General features: G+C 51.1%; 2 protein-coding genes across 2 annotated transcripts; both read left to right on the top strand.

The window, feature by feature from the left end:
* Window positions 1-2,408: 2,408 nt before the first annotated feature.
* Window positions 2,409-6,888, top strand: LOC100900795 (gamma-aminobutyric acid receptor alpha-like). The gene is made up of 11 exons (XM_029112680.1): window positions 2,409-2,567; window positions 2,937-3,093; window positions 3,914-3,998; window positions 4,087-4,169; window positions 4,264-4,389; window positions 4,634-4,698; window positions 4,789-4,876; window positions 5,581-5,775; window positions 6,158-6,273; window positions 6,468-6,622; window positions 6,711-6,888. The coding sequence occupies exons 1-11, from the start codon at window positions 2,526-2,528 to the stop codon at window positions 6,886-6,888; spliced, it is 1,290 nt and encodes a 429-aa protein (XP_028968513.1). The 5' UTR covers window positions 2,409-2,525.
* A 3,750-nt stretch (window positions 6,889-10,638) lies between these two features.
* LOC100900223 (P-granule-associated novel protein 1) lies at window positions 10,639-12,488 on the top strand. The gene is made up of 6 exons (XM_003747556.2): window positions 10,639-10,729; window positions 10,888-11,073; window positions 11,179-11,384; window positions 11,461-11,718; window positions 11,803-11,942; window positions 12,050-12,488. Exons 1-6 carry the CDS (start codon window positions 10,724-10,726, stop codon window positions 12,178-12,180), a joined length of 927 nt encoding a protein of 308 aa, XP_003747604.1. The 5' UTR covers window positions 10,639-10,723; the 3' UTR covers window positions 12,181-12,488.
* The last annotated feature ends 6,965 nt before the right edge of the window (window positions 12,489-19,453 follow it).

Raw genomic sequence — 19,453 nt, 5'->3', positions numbered from 1 at the left:
TCCGGGAAGCATTTTCCGCAGAGGTGTCCACGAGTCATCATCAGTTCCCGGATTTGCATGTTTCATTGCATCCGAAAGCGCTTAGGCCTGGAGCTAACGCCGGCGTTTCGGTGCCTTGCGAGATCAAGTCCTCGGGTCCTGCAGAAGACCACGATAATCGAAAGATCCGAAGCACTTGTCTCGACCACCGCTCATTCCAAATAACGAGACGACGCGAGCCGGTGTGATGGGAAGAAATCCGCGACATCTCAAATCTGAGAGTAGGTCTCTCTTCTATGAAGGGATTCCCCGATTGGATAAGTTCCCGGTTTTCTCCGAATTCCTCCCCCCTCCAAGCGCCCGGATTACGTAGCGGCATATAAAGGTTTCGGAATAAGCTCTTTCACGACGGAACAGAGGAGAATGGCTCGAGGATTGACCGTGCAACAGTTGTTCGTGTGGAACCTACTGCTTGAAACGAGCATTGGAGGAGAGGCAGAAATCTCATTCGACGGATTCCACGTTCGGTTACCGATCTCCGTCATCCGTCTCGAATGAGATCCGTTCCCGACATCTGAGGAGGTCCGGCATTCCCCGGTGCCAATTTCACCTCCGGAGTTCGATTGAACTTGAGTCGGTGGTCGATCGACACGGAGATTGAATCGAACGGCTGTCAAAATGATGGCTACAAACTTCCTATGGATATTCCGTCTATTGCTTTCGTCCAAATGTCCCTCGAGTCCTCAAACACGAGACCCTTCCTTTTCCCCAGCCGTCCTCTTTTTCGAAGGCCCTTCCCCACGGAAGGCAAACCCTCGCCGCCCTCATCTCACAGCAAACTTGTTGGATCACGGCCCCACGTGTCTTCGACTGAGAGCTGGAGCGACGTCATTCCAGGTCCGTGCCCCCAGAAAAGTGATAGCTACTGCTACTTACGGAGAGACCCAAGTCGTCTCCGATCATGCGGAGCGAAACCGGCATAACGACTGTGATTTTCCTCGGTCTGACGCCCACTCTCCTTCGAGGGTAAGCCGTATTTTGTTTAGCGTGATTTCCGGCAGAAGTCCCGCAGTCCTCTCAAACACAATATCCGAGCACGGAATGATTTGCTCTCGCTCTATCGCGGATCCCAAAGGGCTTACCGCGAGTACCGCTCGCCCGGTCAAAGCCTGTGGATACGCGGTGTATCTCGCCCATGGGAGACGGGTGGCTATGATGGAGTCCGGACTAGACAAACAGTCGAGAGGGGGAATCCTACCTCAATGTTAGTCGGCGCTGATGCTTCCTCCAAGCGCGTGCCTCTCAAGCGGCGTCGATGAGGCCGCGACTCCGAGTGCACCGCCGATGATCGATTGAGAGTTCATCGGACATCGGAACGTGAATCAACGAGTTTTGAATACGCTCCACGCTGTCCGCCTATTCGGGGTCAGACTCGAGTTCGATTCCGCCACCGAGCTCGGAATCTATCAACCTGAGCACAATCTCTCATGACATGGAACGCGGGGGGAGTCGGAAGGATCTGCGGTCTGCGATGAGCTCAACTTCTCTCCACGTGTGTTGAATGTCGGAATCGCAGCCGCGAAGGACCGCAAAAGCAGTGATGTGCAATGGAGCTCTAACGCCTGATCGCTCAAAGCAACATTCTCGGTGTGAATAAAAAAGCTTTTAATCAAGTACCGCAGCCATCCCCATGAGTCGGGACACAGTATGATTGCGGCCGCATTCGCGGTTTCGGCGTCGCGTCGTCTCTCCACGTCCTCTACTTTGTTCCCTAGTGCAACTCTGTCGCACGGTGCCTCCGCCCGGCTTGTCGGCTTCGGACCCATCGCAGGCAAGGGTTTGTTCGTCCGATATTCTCGCCCAGATTGATAATTTTGTGCTGGCGCCCCTATGAAGTTCACCTATGGCGGTCATCCTGTCGGTCCCGTCGTGGAAAATGTCGAGATGTCGGAGGAGCCCGAATTTTAGGCGGATGCAAATCCCCAATCGTCGTTCTTGCGGCTTCTTTCCGCTCGGAAGCATCAACGGGCTACGGCTTGAAAACGAGGAACCGCCTCATCGACGAGCCGACCGATCTTTTTTGCAGAGACGTGACGACCGTTACTTAACAAGGCTTACGGACCATAGCAAAAACAACAAGGGTCCGCTGCGTTAATATTTGTTAATCCTGGTGTCAACGCGAGTACACATCAGTGAGGCGCGCTTGTTCCATCAGACCCCTCTTTTCGATGCTCCCTTCTCGATCATAGAATGCGTCACATAACGGATATGTACTCGTTTCGAGAAGTTACTTCGCTCCATGACGATAGGGTTCGATGAGAACACTTACCTACTCCGTCAGCTTAGGAGTACATACTAAGCTAGATTATTTCTTCCCCAGGAGAGTCGAATACGGTAGCTCGAGAAGAATTCCCGACTACAGACCCACCGTGAGACCTTCGGATGTTAGCCGTAATGTCAGTTTGTTACTAGAGAGCCTTTTAGACGCTTACGACCGTCAACACAGACCAAAGAATTCAGGTGGACCCACAGTTGTCGGGGTAGATATGCTCATACGGAGCATGGGCCCCATCAGTGAATTAGACATGGTCAGTATCGAGTTCGTAGAAAGTGTCGCTTAAGGTGACTTATTCACCCGAGGGTCGCATCAACTTCCGTTCGTTTCATTACAAAAGTTGCTCCAAAATAAGGGAAAGTCTTCTGTGCACGGTTTCCGACCGTTCAAGGTTCTCTGTGCGGTTCGGACGAGGAGGGGGAGTTCAGGAGCGCCGCGGCCCCGTGTTTGTGTGATAGTATGCGGGAGCAAGTCTTGGGATCCGGGATTCAGGATTCCTTAGCAGGATAATTCCGGATACCCCTACATAGTGCCTGTAGAAAGAGTCGTATTTGCGTTCCGGTAGATTCCACCCTCACAACGCAAGCAGGGTATAAACAGTCTCTATCGTACATACTTCCAGGAATATTCGATGGATTGCTATTTTCGTCAGAAGTGGAAAGACGAGCGATTGCGCTTCCGTCGTTTCGCAACCGAAACTATGAAAGAAGTTTCGAATATCTCGCTTTCGATCAAAATGCTGGACAAGATCTGGAAGCCTGATACCTATTTTTTCAATGGTTAGTTCGCTCGCGGTCGTCTCGTCCTTGTGTCCTTTATGCTTGCGGCGGGACCCTCCATTCAAGTTGAGTCAACGTCAGCGGACGTCCGCAGCGACGTGATCCGACGGCGACATTCCTTAGGAACCCAAGGATCCGCAGCAGTGCTATGAACACTGAGCGTGTCTTTTGTTCTCGATGTCTGTCAAGTAATCTGAGCGTCGAAATCAATCTCATCTACAACCTCAGAACGAGGCGGTCCTGTGGAAACCTGACACCACTTTCACAATTTTCCATTGGACAGATTCGAGTTTCTGCGCTCTCTCGGCTCTTTCTCTTCTTTGTCGCCTCCCGACGCAACGTGTTCTGCAACGAGAAACCTGAAGTTCCCGATACACGGAAGAAATGTGGTCCCATCGCTCGATTATTGGTCTAGGGATCTGCTCGTTCAGCTAGCTGACAAAGAACCCCGTGATTCGAGCCCGGCTGTTCACAGCCGGAGGAGGATCCACGTCGTCAGCAGAGTACATGGATTTTTTCTTTGAGCGAGCAACGAGTCAGCGCCTAATCCATTATAATTGCATGCAGCGACAGATCTATGCCCGGGAGATACGAATTCTGCGATGAGCTCCTGTCTACGCGGCTGCTCCAAGGTCCCAGGAGGATATTTATCCCTGTTGCGTGTGGCCGGCAGGTTCACCGGCTGGCTCACAATCGGAGCTTATCGCTCCTCGTTCCAAGCCCCGGGGCCGCCGAGGCCAACGAAATATAATATTATCGACTTTTGGCTGAGGTCAGACTCCTAAGACGACTCAAAATGTGCTCTCGTCTGATTTCTCAGGTAAAGGCTCTTACTTGCATACCATAACCCAGCCCAATAAGCTCCTCCGAATAAGCGACAATGGGGACGTTCTTTATTCAATGAGGTAAGCGATCAAACTCTCATTCAGAAGAGACAAGAGTGCCGCGTCTTGCAGAGCTCGGCTATTTACCCGAAATCCATTTCATGTCCAGGTTAACAATCAAGGCCAAATGCCCAATGAAACTCGAAAGTTTCCCAATGGACCGCCAATCGTGCCCTCTCATGTTCGGAAGCTGTGAGTCCTCTTCGCGGAAGTTTCGAGGAGCGATCTTCAGAAACTATTTGATTGGAGCAATCCTAATCGCTTCATTGCGTGATCCGCATTCCAGATGCATATTCTGAAGAGCAGATTCGTTTTGAATGGGAAAACGTCGACCTTGTAGCCGGAATGGTCTTGTCGCAATACGATCTCATAGCAACACCGATATACAATATATCTCACAAGATTAATAATGGTAAGGATAACTTCTCGGATCGGAAGTACCCGGTCGCTCCCGGAGCGTATGCGGCCTCCTTCTTGAATCGGATCCCCCGTCGCACATCACAAATAGCTCGTACGCATGCCGATAACGAATGGGTTCGAAACGTCCTGTCGGCCACGCCCTCCCATCGAAGTCCCGCTTCCGAAATCTCAATCTTCTCAAGAACGATGCATGCGACTCATTCCGACCGAATAATGTCTACTATCTCTCCCGTCAGGTAGGCATTCGATGCTCGTCGTGTATTTCAATCTCCACCGCCACATGGGATATTTCCTTATACAGGTATGGGAATCCCTTGATATCGTTCGGGAGCTTTCAGACAGCAGAAGAGCGGGAGACGATCTCGTGACCTTGCTCACTCATTTCCGGCAGGTGTACGTTCCTTGTGTGCTTCTCGTCGTTCTTTCGTGGGTCTCATTCTGGATCAACAGGGAAGCGACGGCCGATAGAGTTGGTCTCGGTGAGTTTCGTTGGAATTGTTCGAGGTTATGGACAGCTGCATTGCGTTAGGGAGTAATTATTTATAAGAACCTGCAAAAGGACCGCGAAAGAGCCTCTCTCTCCACATCCACGTGGCGATTCCCTTAGAGCGAGGCCATCGAAGAAACCTCTCTGATGGAGAGTGCGCGGGATTGTCTTCTTCCTACTCGAAGAACACATCCACGAGCCAGAGAGCTCATCAGGTTCGCCTCGAGCTCGCTTATTCGAGGCAGACTCAAGAGAAAGATCGGGAACCCTCGGCACTGATCGTTTCTCGTCGGCGAGACCGAGGAGCTTTCAATTCTCTGTCCGGCGGCCATCCTATCGAGTCTTAAGCTGGAGAATTCGAACATTCGAGCCTCGAGTAACAGAGATTCGACCGGAGGATAGCCGAGTGGTCAGAGCGATCATCACGTTGTATGTAGATCCACATGAAGTATTCCGACGTCTTACGAGGCGAGAGTCAGGTTGGTGCGGCGAGCCACCCCTCTCGGATATGCAGCGTTGTATCCCGATCAGAACCCTCTGGTTGGAGTACCTTTCAGCGGAGTGAATCCTCGAGCCAATGGCGAACCCAATGCGCGCACTACAGTCCTTCGGAGCGGTTCCACGAGGAGCCGCAGGGATAAGAGGAGTTGCGTGACGCGTGAAGCACATCCGTTACCGATATTCTTCCTCCGAAAGGTATGACAACGGTCTTGACACTGTCGACATTCGGTTCGGACACACGGACCGACCTTCCGAAAGTCCCGTATCCTACAGCTCTGGATTGGTTCGTCATCATGTGCTTCGCATTCGTGATGCTCACACTGTTGGAGTACGCCGGCGTTCATTACTTCACGAAGGTGGGATCGGGAGAATATTTCCCCGGACAGGAAGGTGAGTCCGCCTAATCTGATCGGAAATGGGATCAGGAATATTAGACGAGTTCCCGCTCAGCTCTGACGAAGCTCCGAATCGAGGAGGAATGAAATTGAAAGGATCTTTCATTGTGCAAACAAGATCGTGATGTATAGGTATGTATGTGCCCCGCGGCTCACGAGGATGAGACTTCCGGCATACGGCTCCTTACGTCGGGGATTTGATGCCATCCCCCGCAGCTCGGGCTTGGAGGAGTTCAGTCTTTGGGCTCGTCGTGAATCTAGACCACGAGCTCCGCTCCCCATGGAAACTATTTTGAAGTCGACGATTATGCTCCGAGTAACTCAAGTCAGGAACTTGAAGAAGCGGGGTTCCCTGACCTCCTCTCGAATCTCCACAGACGCTGGCCGCGAGGGTGAGCGTGATGCGAATTACGCTGAGGAAGAGGACACTGACGAGGACGATTCGGTCAGAGAGTGCCCGGAACGATTTGTGTGGACGGAAGTGTCCTCGCAGGTGAGTTAATGGGATTCATAAGGCGAACCGCGGGAAAAAATCGGGCTGGAGGTATGAGAATCTACGCCGTTTGTCGTCGAGCAATCTCGCTGAAACAAACATATCATGGAAGCACTCGGATTCGAATGAGATGATTCCGGGATAGATCTTTTGCGAGAAAGATGGGGTCTATCGTAACCTGCCCATCATTACAGGTGGATGGATATCCTAAAACCTTCGAAGTGCCGATCGGTCCTGGATATCGATATGCTCGCAGCCCTACGCAGTGCATTCCGCCACCTCCCAGACCTGCTCGACGCAGAGTACCTCGGTGCCTCCAGTTCATGTACTGCTTGATGGGGAACAAGAGGTTCGTGGTCGGAGGCGCCACAAGGCTCGTGGATCAAGCTCAATCATGGAGCTACGTCGGACCTACTCGATTCTTTGGTTTTCCGCAGGTACAGAGATGAGATGAGACGCAGTGCTCCACCAGGACGAACGGTCAACTCAGTATCCATCATAGATAGATGTTCCCGAATTCTCTTTCCCCTCAGCTTTATTGTTCTCAACTTGATTTACTGGGTGGGGTACACGCGATTCGCCAAGGATGGCTGGCAACGCGGGCGGCGGCTGTGATTCGTACCGCTAGTGGTCACGTTCAGACGGGCACGGAATCGACTGGATATCGAGCGGAATCGGGAGAAAGCCGCTGATATATTGAGTGGATGAATTCTCAATAAATGGAATAATCTACTCGACGGAGAAAGGCGAGGATTCGATCCCTGAGACCTCGAGAATTCGCTTTCGGATAGGGGCATGACATGGGGATCCAGGAGATCAATAGCCCTACTAATGAAGGTCATATCTACTCATTATCATCGATACCTAAAGAGGACTGTGCCTCTATACTCATTAATGGAGAGATACTGCGAATCGCTGGACAAATCCAAGTAGATCTCGAATAGATTCGCACAGAGAATTCTGGAGCCAAGCGAGGTCTGCCGGTCAGTTGAGGATTCGAGGTTAGATATAGTCTCCTTGGCCCCAATTTCCGCTGGAGGAGAGTAGTTAATCCGCAGTCTGAGATACTTGGGCAACGAGATAGCGACAAGGTTTTCAGAAAGCCGTAATAAATCGTCACGGAGATGAGTCCGGCGTCTGTGAAAGGACTCTCGGGCAACCAGAGGGTTTGCAAAGCTGATGACTCGACACCTCTTTCAAAGGTCACATCTGTCAATTGAAGTGCGTTCCTGATCTTCCATCTCTTGAGATTCCCTTGGAATCAAAGCTTGACGCCGTCGACATCCGTGAGCTGGCAGCAATCAAGATCGAGTTCCTCGAGAGATTCTCGAGGTAACTGATCATCCTCGGGAAATCGTCTGGCGAGGCTTGAATGTTGCCTGAGATCATGGCTCGAAGCCTCCTCCTACGCACGATGCTGCGGAATACTGCGGGACTCTCCTCGATGCCGGTGAAGCTCAGATACCGGAGATCCTTGTCAATGAGTAATGAGTCTCATTCCGTGGAGAGGACCGATGTTCTCGCTCCAAGAGAGATTGAGTCTCCGAAGTTTCTGAAGTCTCTCGATGCCGGTCAACAAGCAGTCATTCTATAGTGCAGCGCTTCTCAACCTGAGTTCCGGGGAGCCCTAGGGTTGCGCGAGCCCCTGCTCGGCTGCTCAGACTTTCAATCATTTCATCGAATTGGAATGAATTTTCTAAGCTCGAATGCATGCAGGATACTTCATGCGATCGTGGTCGAAAGTTTTGAGGTGATCAAGGGGAAAATTTGGGAAGATAGAGAAGATAGAGTCCGAAACCAATAATAAGGGTTCCGCGGAACCCCATCAGGGTTCCGCAGGGCAAAAGAGGTTGAGAACCCCTGCTATCGTGAACGGCAATCCGTCATGTCCAGATCAGGGATATTCGGAGCTTTCAGGATGAGTACCAGCTTCAAATCGCGATCTTCCATTCTCAAAGCAGCGCGGAGGAACAGGCGTCGCAGCTCCGTGCAATCGGAGCCGACGGCTGATAAGTGTTTTTTCGGCGTTGCTCTCAAAAGACTAGTAGGTCTGAGGAACGACCACACCTGGAAGGTCATCACTGAACAAGAGTTACGAAGAATCAGGCGGGTAGGGCGCGTCAAAACTTCGAACACGGACACCAGCAGGAGTCAACCCTAATCGTTCCAGTCCGACGCTCATCAGCGCACTCGAGAGAGGATTTTTCGATCTGAATCTAGGCTCTAGATTCTCTCGGCAGTATGCCACCGAGAGTCACTTATCCATCTGTCGTACCGAAGCTCCTGGCAAGGCGCATCGTAATTAAAGGGAACGCCAGCGATCTTGCAATTCGAGGCCACGCTTCATCTCGGTGGAGATGTCGATGTCTGTGGGCGAAAGCGAAGTGATGCAGAGACTCGGCCAACGAGGAAGTTCTGAGGGATTGGATGCTGTGTTCTCCCGCGAAGTCGGGACTTTATTGTTTCTGATGCTAGGCCGCCAGGAAGAGAACCTCCAAGCTCAACTCGACTGACCGTTCTCCGGAGTGGTGGAAGTAAAGCCCGAGAGCCTCAGAAAAATATCATTGGTTTGCTGCAAAACCGACTTCTGAGCTAACAATGAGAAAGATAAATAATAAACGATTTGTAAATGAATAACGATTGTCCCGTATTTATTCAAAAGGAAGAATAAACTCGAAAGGGTTTGAGAGCGTTTCCGTTACCTCCCGTAAACCCAATCCGCCGCGGAGACCGCTCAGCGAGCGCAACAAGCAAGTTCACCGGCCTTCCGGATTTGCGACGGAGACACCTATGAATTGACAAGACTTCCCCTTGCGTCTAGAGGGCGAGTCATAGATATGTCGGTATATCCTTGTCAGGTGAAGGAAGTCCTCGAGGCGATTCCTCAGAAGCGGAGGTCGATCCCGCGTTTCTTTCTCACTTCTAGAACAACATATCCCCAGATTCCCCGCGTCCAACTGGCGAAAGATCGTTTTTCCTTCCGAACGCGTCTCGATCTGAGCATGTAGAAAAGCACTGTATCGCCGCCCGCGGTTTGCGTCTTCGAGCGTCGCGATACTGGATTCAGAAGGATTGCCGGCTTCTATAGAAAACCAGCCGGGCTTTGGTCAGCTGGAGCCGCCCGTCCCATGCCCGTGGGGATTTTCGGAATCGGGGCGAACCCTGAGGAAATCGTCAATATCACAGGATCCTCGTTCTGGGAGGTCTCGGGGGCGGGACGGAAAATTTTTGGAATTGGTCGTGGATGTTCGTCAAATTACAGCAGTCTAGATTTCCAGATATCAGTTGGGCTGTAGTGAACCCTCCTGTGGAAAACATGATTGGCACCGCAGTTTCCGCGAAAGTGTCGCGGAGGACCGAGATAATGAGGTTCCACTTCCCTGCAGTGGAACTTCGGGGCTGGGAGCGCGCAGGACGGCCGCGGCCATATGTCCTCCGGGAGGAACATTTGGTGATTCTCGACCGAGAGGGTTGAGGAAGAGACCGGCGAACCTGCGACTCATCTGTGACTTTCCAGAGGGTGTGTACCCTTCTCACAGGAAGCCCTCAGCGGGCGGGCGGTGGGGACGCATGTGAATGGAAGATGGGCTGGACTCTCTCGAACATCTTTTCCGGAACTCGACCGCGTTTGGTTTTGGATGCGACACTTTCGAAACCCAAGGACTGAATGAGATTTCATCCGACAGCAACAGGATGTAGGCAATGGCGAGAGATCGAGGGCTCAGAATCATTGGGAAAAAAAATCGAAAACGAATTTTTCTCGCTGATTGGTCAATCCATCGACTCATATCTATGAGCCGCGCTCATCAAAGCCGTAGCAATGCGCGGCCGGCAACGCTGACGAAAGTTTTGAATACATACCTATTTTCGACTGATAGCACGCCCGCACCAGGCGCTCTGCGACGACGGCGATCCCATCGAGCGTTCCCGGAATCCGGAAATGCTACTTCCTTGATACATACCGAGCAAGCCTGGCACCATTGGGAACAATGCTTCCACGCGAGACCGCATGGCTACCGGGAGCCATCGAGTCAGGCAACAGGATCAGTTCCTTGAGGAATACTGGGAGTGTGGCGCAAGCTTCCTTTGACGGTCCCGGGACGGCTGGAGGTCTCGAAAAAAAAACTCAATAATGCTCCAGTCAAAACCTATAATGAATGTCCCCGGGATATCGTAGAGCGCCTTGGGCTTACAGGAAAGCAGTTTTACATACGATACTCCATATATGTGTAAGCAGGCTCGAGACATTGGGAGTCACAAAGATCATAGAGAAGCGATAGGAAGAAAGGATTCGATACTGCGAGGCGTCGCGTCGGTGAACTTAAATCTGCTTCGACGAGCGGGTATCTCGGGTTAAGCTCATCCAAATCTCGTATGGGCGTTCTCCCAAAACGAATTCTCTTACTACGTCTTCGTGATAGATCGGCGGTTCTGCTAGCTCCAAGCAGAAATGTTGGTGAGAACCCTTATTGATGTTTTGATCTCATGTTTGACCTCCATTCAGGGTCTTCGTTCCCCAAAAGACGCCATGCCGATGCACTGGCTGATGCTTGGCGCTACAAGGATATTTCGGTCGGAATTCCCAGAGAGGTTTATGGGTCGGATGTATTCCAGCTCGGTGTTATTCTGCTTCCCATCCTGTCTGTGGTGTCCGCTGCAGATGTTGCTTGTCCACGAGATGAATATCTACTCCCATTCGGTTGCCGCTGTCGTTCCGAAGGCCGCGTGCAGTGCTCCAATGTGCAGGACTCGAAAAAATTCGAGATGATCATGGCTGCATGTCAAGGATATCAGCTTCTGGTAAGTTAGTTGCTCCTTTCGTGGAGCAGCTGTTGGAGCACTTTCCGCATCGATCTCAATAAACGAAAGATTCGAACAAAGTCCGATTGTGATGAATCGCCGCAGGAATTCACATTGGTGAATGCAAAACTCGAGTGGTTGCCGCCGACGACCTTCCAATTCATAGACACCCTCGAGTTCGTTCTCAGTAATTCGGTTCTCGAATCTTTAACGGAGCCGATCCCAGGCAATAGACTCTTCAAAGGATCCGGCGTCGAACATTTCATCCTCTCCAATACCGACATACGCGATGGCGACCTCAGCCAGATCGGGTTCGTTCGGAGCTGCGGTGAACGTGAGCATGTGGGAATCTTCGCGTGCACAAGCGGATAATGTTTTCCTTTCAAGGTACCTGGATGATTTGAAACAACTCGTGATTAAGAACTACCCCAATGCCCTTTTCTTGGCGAGTCTGGTCGGTAAGATTCAACAAACCCAGATTCAAGAACTCATCCTCGAGAACCTACCTCATCTCGTGTGGCGAGGCGACGAGATCGCACCGCTCAACCATCTCAGAACCTTGTCTCTCTCCGGTCTGAATCTGAAAGAAATCAGGCGCGAGGATCTACCAGAAAATGTGGGGAATCTCGAGAACCTATGGCTAAAGTGAGCTCCGACCCTCATTTACGCATAATTTATCTTCCTACTGCCATGCTGTCGACGCCCCGATAATCTGTATCATCTACTCAGGGACAACAACCTTCAGTGGCTGCCGGACGATTTCCTGACAGATATGAAGAGCCTGAAGATGTTGGACTTATCATCGAACAAGTTCAAAACTCTCTACGAAGAGACATTCGCCTCATTCAGCGAATTCATCGTCCTCCATGGTACTGGCAGGACCCGCAGCAACCCTTCCCGATTTGATTGAATTCATCTTCTGAGAATACGAAGATCAAAAGGATCATTCATTGGTCGCGATTATATTGCTTCATAGGCAACCCATTGGAATGCGACTCGCGTCTCGACTGGCTCCGGGAGCGCTTACGCAGCAACTCCTTGAAAATAATGACACCGCAGCCCATTAAATGCCAAGATGGGTCGAATCTGATCGACCTCCTGCTCTGAAGCACTTCGACATCGACCTAGGTTCGACTTCTAGCACCGTGCCTGCATGAGGATGCGAGAGGCTCCGGGGCCGGCTCCAGTTAAGGATGGTTTCAAGCAAATACGCATATTCTCAAGCCGCCGGAATCCCAAAAGAAACAGATTCGCTGGCGAGCTTGAATGATACATCAGGAAACTCTGAGCCACACAATAAGTAAATAAAGTAAACTGGGTCTTCGTCCCGCGAATTACGCGATGCCCTTGCAGGGGCTGATGCTTGGTGCTACCAGGCTAGTTTGATCGGAAGTTTCAAAGAGGTCTCTTAGTCGAATTTTCACAGCTCGTCGTTATTCTGCCCTCCATGTTGTCGTAGGTGTCCGCTGCAGGTATTGCTTGCCCACGAGAGGAAGATCTCCTTCCCTGAGCTTACCGCTCTTGTTCCGAAGGTCGCATGGAGTTCTCCAATGTATCTCGATTCTCTAAATCATTCAGTCACCTCCTTAAAAAAAGACACCGCAGCCCATCAGATGTGAAGATGGGCGCTCTGGATTACTTCGACATCGATCGAGGTCCAGCTTCTATCGTCTCCCCGCCCCTCCCCCTGCATGCTATGCTAGGTGCTCTGGGGCCGACTCCCGGGTTATGACCCGATTCCCCGAATTGCCGGGGAACCGAGAGATCGAACGTAAGGGCGAGAACCTCGCAAATCGTACAATGGGCGATCGATCTCGAATTTCCTGCTCGCAAGAATAGCTGCGCTATAAGCTATAACCGATTGGATTAGCATTGGAAGGGATCGGACCGAGGGCTGGAAATCAGTCAGCCATATCCAGAAGTCTGATGCCAGATCCGCTATCGCCGCTATAGCCAAGTCAATTAATTTGACGAAGAGTCTCCCCCCAGACAAAGCCAAATATGAGGAAAGTTTTCGCCCCCAGCGCAGGGCGTTCAGGAATCGAGAGGCCCCTCATGACCAGAATTTCAGGAAGAGAGAGGAGACCGTTTCGCGGATAGATCTGGAAGAATACATATAGGGACACGGGTCCCCAGGGCGCGCGTTCAATCTAGTGACAGTCGGCCATAATATCTCTCATAATCCGAAAACCCCGTGGTGGGCCAGAGGCGGGGAAGCCCGCATTCGAAATTTCCTGAGTCAGTTTCAAGCCATGAAGGAGGCTGGCGGTGAGAGAGCGAGAGAGCATCTCACATCTGATGCGCATTGGGTGGCAGCTTGTCTCGTTGCCTCTCCGCGTCACGGCGATCGGCTTTCGGATCACTGAGACAACGTGAAATTAGTCCGTCAATCTGGAGCGTCAACACGAGTGAAGACAAGCTCCGGTCCTTAAGTTTCAATTGCGACCAAATGATTGGGTTGATCACTTCGATGATGGGCGCCGCTCAACCTCCTGCCCGCTTGTCCTCCCGCTCGTTCGCTCGCTTCCTCGGCCGTGCCTCCGTCTGACGGAAGGACTGCTGAACATGAGATTCTCTCGTGATCCCACCGAGACGTTCGCTGACTCCTCATACGGAGCGTTCTAGACGCTTGGTATCAAATCACGGAGGCAGAGCGCGCACGAGATCCCGATGGGGGCGAGATCTCCCGCAAGATATCCTCAGTCCAACTCGAAGCTTCCGGCTTCCTCGAACTTCCCGCTTGTCCGAATCCATCCTGAGAATCGTACTCAAGTTCGCGGATCCGTGACCTCACAGCTTACGACTTGTTCCCCTCATCATCGATGGAATGCTTGGTGTGACAGTCGTCAGGCATCCGGGCTGGCACGAACCACAGAAAAGTGGGTACCTTCCGAAAGAGTCTGTGGAGCGTTTGATGGCAGCCTCGATCTGACCCGGAATCGGAGAAGCTTGGAACGACGCCAGGTCGTATTTATCGTAGCACTTGTCTCCTTTGCTCGTCGTTGATGGAGCAAGATATGAGTGTCAGAAACTCTGCGGAGGAGAGTTTTTCTCAGCGAGTTCGTTTCGTGCCCCGCGATGCCGGGGTTCTGTGAAATGATTGACTTTGTGATTTCGCCGAATCGTTGGAACGAGTCCCTGATTTGTTTCCCGAAGATCACCATGAATCTACAATAGTTTTCCCCATCCTACCGGCTCTTCCGAACGGCTGGCGCCGCCTTCTCTTGATAAAACATAATGACCGTTACATTAGCCGTGATTAAGAAGCAGATTGATAAGCCGCTCCTCTATAAATGGGTTCACGCCTTCATCCAACACGCTTGTTCGGCTGCGTCAAGATTGTGGTGGATCGCTATTATTCAGTTTATGAATTGAAACAATGTCGATGTATGATCCCGTGCTGAGTGCAATTCTGGAAACGAATCCCGATCGTGGGGAATTCAACCGTTGAGGATCACTATTTAGGTCGGCATGGCCATTGGAGCCGACTGTCACTGCTGTCTCGGCCTCCAGGTCGTCAGAGGAACTCGAGGATCAGATGGAATTCATAGCTCTCGGACAATGGCTCGCATGTCCGGCAATCACGATGTTGCTGTCGGAAGAATTCTCTGAAAACGTCGATTAGGTATCGTGCGTAGATCCGGGGTAGACCCTCCTTGCTCTCATCTGTGGATACAATTCTTATCGAGCATGAAGGGTCTCAGCACAATAACGGGCACATTTCTGACCTTTTATCGACTTTACTGCTCGCCAAACGTTCTTATCACCGATGCGGATCGACGCGCGAGTTCTGCCGGAGCACCTCGCCGAGCGATCATTTGGTGCCTGCGTACGACCAAAAAATTTGTGTAGTATTAGTTTCCGTCGAGGGGGAAAAGATATTAGCGGGAATTCTCCAACTTATCAGTTACGCTGAGAACCCATCTTTTTTTTTGCTTATCTCGAAAAGATAGATGCCATAACGAGGGGGCCTTCCGTACGACCATTCTGGGATCTCATCGACTTATTCGCGGATGATCGAGTTGATGAATCAGTCAAGCTCCTCTGAAATTGTATCGAGAGAGACCGTTAAATGATACCCCGCGAAGAGACCATTCAACTAGGACGGAAAATGAGGATTTAGGAAAATTGGGGCTGCTCGTGCTCTCACATTATGTGGCTTCTGTCGTCGTGGTCCCCTGTCCCGTTCAAGGTAGGTTGGTCCCGGGAGGAGTCAACAGAAAGATTCTCGGATGATCGTAAGTTGGAGGAAGCAAAGATGAGGTTTCGGATAATCACGACCGGACTATCTGCACGAGAGAAAGCTTCATGAGGCCTCAACTTGCTCTGAGGGATTCGATTGTCTGATTGGATTCCACGCGATGACTCTCGCTGCGAGATCGGTTCCCAGCTGCCATCGCTTCCATCTGGATCTCCTTCAGGCTCTTCGAAAATATAGAACCACGAGACCCGAGATGGGGAAAAGCGAGGAATCGCCACAAGTCCATGATTTCTCTTTTCGGCCTCGACGACGAAATGTCTCGTCGATCTTGTCGGCGGTCGAGTTGAGCTCCCGTCCGAGCAGTGGCTCTCTGCCTTGGATTTTCTTCTCGTTTGTAAGAAGTCCTCTTGTTGAATGCTCCTCACGAAGGCTTCATCTGCGGCTGGCGGACGGCTGACGGCATTGTTGGATGTTAGACATCTGAAAAATCCATCCGTCGACTTGTTCGTGCGCGTACACGAGTTGTGTCTGTTGTTGTAGTCCTCGTCGTTGTGGTTGCTGCTGTTATTGCTGATTGGAGCGATTTTTCTCCATTGCCCGGCAGAAAGATGATGAGGCAAGGCGATGACACCTCATCTATTGTGAAGTGTCTGCCGCAATGCGTCTTCGTCAACATCTTCAACTGGGTCTTCATCGAGCCGAGCTGAGCGGGCGAGCGTGCGAGCGGACGGACGGACGAACGAACGAACGAGCCAGTGGATCGACCAACAAGCCGTGGTTGGCGGCGGCGGCGACTATGTCCAACCGACCGAATACGGCAGGCAGTCGTCGTCCTATGGGAATCGAAGGTAACGCGCGAGGCGAGCTGCAACAACAAGCTGGCTGGTTCTGATCGGTGTCTTCATGATCGGTGAGGTGGTCTTCCGCCCGATCTGCGTCGGCCACGAGCCGTGATTATGATTCATTGCGTTAAAGAGATAATTTCACCTTTTGTGGAAGCTGCGAGGCAACAGAGAATCGTTCGTTCGAAACGAAGATGCCTCCAACTCATAACTGACGCATCTGAATCCTCGAATATATTTTCATTGCTCGGGCGGGGATTTAACCTCCGATATCCCGCCAAATGCGAGTACGGTCCTGTATCCAGAAGCTCATCCCTCAAAAATCTGCGTTGTTGCGAAAAGAAGCATCATCCTCGATCGCTTGTCATCTATCAAAAATCTGTTAGCTGCTTTCGGTTGCTCTATCGGAAGTTCAACGCTAAGTGTATCTGCGTGCGTGAGTGAGTGAGTGAGTGTGTGTGTGTAGGTATGTATGTAAGTAAGTATATAAAATAAACGGCGTGGCCAACCCGTACGGCCGTCACTCAAGGCTGTCAATCTGCTGGATCGCTCTGGAGACCCCCAGAGGAGAAGCTTCGAGCGCTGTGACTGACGCCGAGCAAGCATTTGCTAACACCTACTTAGCAGATGATGCACCTAGACGCCGACTTTCGAAGCGAACTTCGGGGCCTAACTGGCGCTCAAAACGTCACAACAGAGAAACCTTCGTCATCGAGCCGAAACATGAAGAGAAGACAGTGGAGATTAAAATCCACTTATCGTTCGACGTACAATCATGCGGAGAGAGCTCCACGCGAGAAAAAGGAAAGCGGAGTCATCCGATGCCTCTGCACATGTGTGATCGTCGGCGGTGCCGTGACGCACTTGAGTCGGTCCCGTTTGCATTCCTCGATTCCTTTTCATGATACACGAATTCGCTTAATTTCTGTCACACTTCGTCTCTCGTTGTGTCTTCTCGCACTCTCTCCTTACCGTTGTAAAGAAGAGGGGGAACACTCGCTCGGCCGCTCGCCGTTCGATCGAGTCCCCCCTGGCGTAGAATTCCGCGCAGCACGCATTCCGCTAAACGGTCTCAGTAGTGAGCAAAGTCAAACTGACTCCGACCTCGGCGGTTACGACAAAAACCACAATAACACTTCTTTGACAAGTCAAGAAGTGTCCTTCCTTCAGCGGTCGCGGAACTGCACAGTGAGTGCCGAGCATCTGTAGCTGGCGTCCATTGACGACGCTGCATGGCGTCGCATGGCATCGTTCGACAACGCACCGAATCGACGTTCGCAGCCCGATTCAGCGGGGTCTGCTTCACTCATTCAGACCCCACCGCTCGAAATCCATTGATTCTCACGCGAGACAACTCTCTCTTTCGATTCCAACAGCAAATCCTCCTTGGAATGATTCAATCGATTTTCGTTCGAACGCCTCCCGAGTCGATGGAGGAGTATTAATTTCTATGCTGCTGGTATGCAGATGTCCATTCCGCAGCTCGCACACACCGTCCACAAACTGTGCCGTGACGTATTCTTGGGGATAGCTCGAGAAGCTCCACTGCAACAGGAGTGCGTCAATGTGACTAATTCCGCTATCTCTGAATTCATTCGCGTCATCGATTATGACAGAGCGAGTGTAGAGGTTCTCACCGAAGTTTTTCGGTCGATTTTGCGGCGCCGTCATGAGTGTGGATATCTGTGGGACTCGCTCGATAAAGCTCCTCGGCAATCGGCCCCTCCGCTGAGTGATGCGTCTAATGATTGTTTTCAGCAGTGAAGCCGAAAAGTGCTCGAAGGATCCCCGCGGTTCGATCTTAGAGCAGCTTCTCGACAGCACCAACAGCAGCAATCTGAACAGCGGGATATTAGGAGTTCTTTGTGTAATGATTGGATTTACGCGACTATTCTCTCTGAATCACTTGTTTTCACCGGACGGGGAGACGACGACGGTCGAATGCCCTTACAAAGCCTGCGGAAAAGGGTGAGCATGATCTGAGTGCCTGACTCCTGTATCATTCGATGGGTGGAAAGTGATGATGCGTCGATTCGACGCTGAAATCAAGAACCTTACTGCGCTCGAGCATAAGACCTGAAGGAAGCTTCCGGAGTTCGAATAAGACAGGACATTGCCCGTTGTGGACTCCGCATGGGCACAGTTGACTCAACGAGATGAATGGCGATAGAAGATGCTAGTGCGATCAAACGGGTGGTCTTCGCGTCATGACAACGGTGACCGTTGTGCACGACAAAACCCCAGGATCTGAAGGAGAAGCAGCTTCCATCTTCTTTGATAACCATAACGAGCCAGCAGGGGCTGGCGAGAGGCTCAATATGCGAAGAGGAGCTTCGACGTGTACGTTCTTTGACTGGCTTCGCCTCGCGTGAACTTCACTCGACACGAAGAGAGTCTTCACTGTCAATTTTGTCTGTATCCGAACCGATATCGATTCGGCGCGAGACGAACAACGTTTGCCGTCGCAAGGAATAATGCCCGGAAGGAAACCCCCAGCAAGAGCTTACCCTCGACCGCTAACCTCCGTTTCCAGGTAGTTGATATTCTGATGAACAAATTAGTGCAAAAGCAAGCGAGATTAGCGGGGGTCGCACCGCCGCACCGACAGATAGAGAAGATCATGCTATCGCCGTGAACTTAATAAGTTAAATTTATTGTGATCTTCGTATCCTCTGAATATTTACACTCCCTCTCTCTTTATGGAATGATCTCAAGTGTCTGTTCTCATTATTTGTATCCTCTAGAAAGCCGCTGCTTGAAACTGTTGTCACCGTGTGACGAATCCAAAAGGTCATACATGCTCGCTAAGTTTCATCGAAATTAGAAAAAGAATATACACTCGTCATTGATTGATGATGATGGTTATCATCATCATCATCATTATCTTCATCGTAGTGGGCGGAGATAACTTGATGTAGTATTCTCTTGGTTTCTGTCATTGATCCGTGTTGTAGCTGAAGTGTCACAAAGTGGTCTCCTCTCCTAAATGTTCGCGATCGTGATTAAGTCACAATATTGAGGATGAAATTAATCCAATAATCCTACTTATTGCACACGCCCCACCGCTCCACGTCATGCACCTGTATCGGGCGATTGTGTTTTCCTTCTCTCCGGCAGCTAGGGGGAGAATACCGCTCGATGCGTTCTAATTTCTTCCCAAAGAATGTGGTCTGAATTTCCATGTCATTCATAAGATCTCGCGCCGCGATCTCTCTTCCTCTCTCTGCTCGTTCCGATTCATTTCAGTTCTCGCGAGAAGCAATAATCCCTGAACATTGAACTAGATTTCGCAGAATCATCGGTTCTCCTCGAAATGAGTCGACAAGTTGCTCTCTCA

Source organism: Galendromus occidentalis, unplaced genomic scaffold, assembly GCF_000255335.2.
Source record: "Galendromus occidentalis unplaced genomic scaffold, Mocc_1.1 scf7180000077524, whole genome shotgun sequence".
Taxonomy (NCBI): Eukaryota; Metazoa; Arthropoda; class Arachnida; order Mesostigmata; family Phytoseiidae; genus Galendromus; species Galendromus occidentalis.
The sequence above is the reverse complement of the archived record's forward strand: the minus strand, read 5'-3'. Positions and strand labels throughout refer to the sequence as shown.

Excerpts from the sequence above, each read along its gene's own strand:
- LOC100900795 (XM_029112680.1), top strand. The coding sequence starts at position 2,526 with ATGCTCATACGGAGCATGGGCCCCATCAGTGAATTAGACATG. Across the intron at positions 3,999-4,086 it reads GACGTTCTTTATTCAATGAG|GTTAACAATCAAGGCCAAAT; the intron begins GTAAGCGATCAA and ends TTTCATGTCCAG. Across the intron at positions 4,877-5,580 it reads GGCCGATAGAGTTGGTCTCG|GTATGACAACGGTCTTGACA; the intron begins GTGAGTTTCGTT and ends TTCCTCCGAAAG.
- LOC100900223 (XM_003747556.2), top strand. Across the intron at positions 11,719-11,802 it reads CTCGAGAACCTATGGCTAAA|GGACAACAACCTTCAGTGGC; the intron begins GTGAGCTCCGAC and ends TCATCTACTCAG. Across the intron at positions 11,943-12,049 it reads CGAATTCATCGTCCTCCATG|GCAACCCATTGGAATGCGAC; the intron begins GTACTGGCAGGA and ends ATTGCTTCATAG.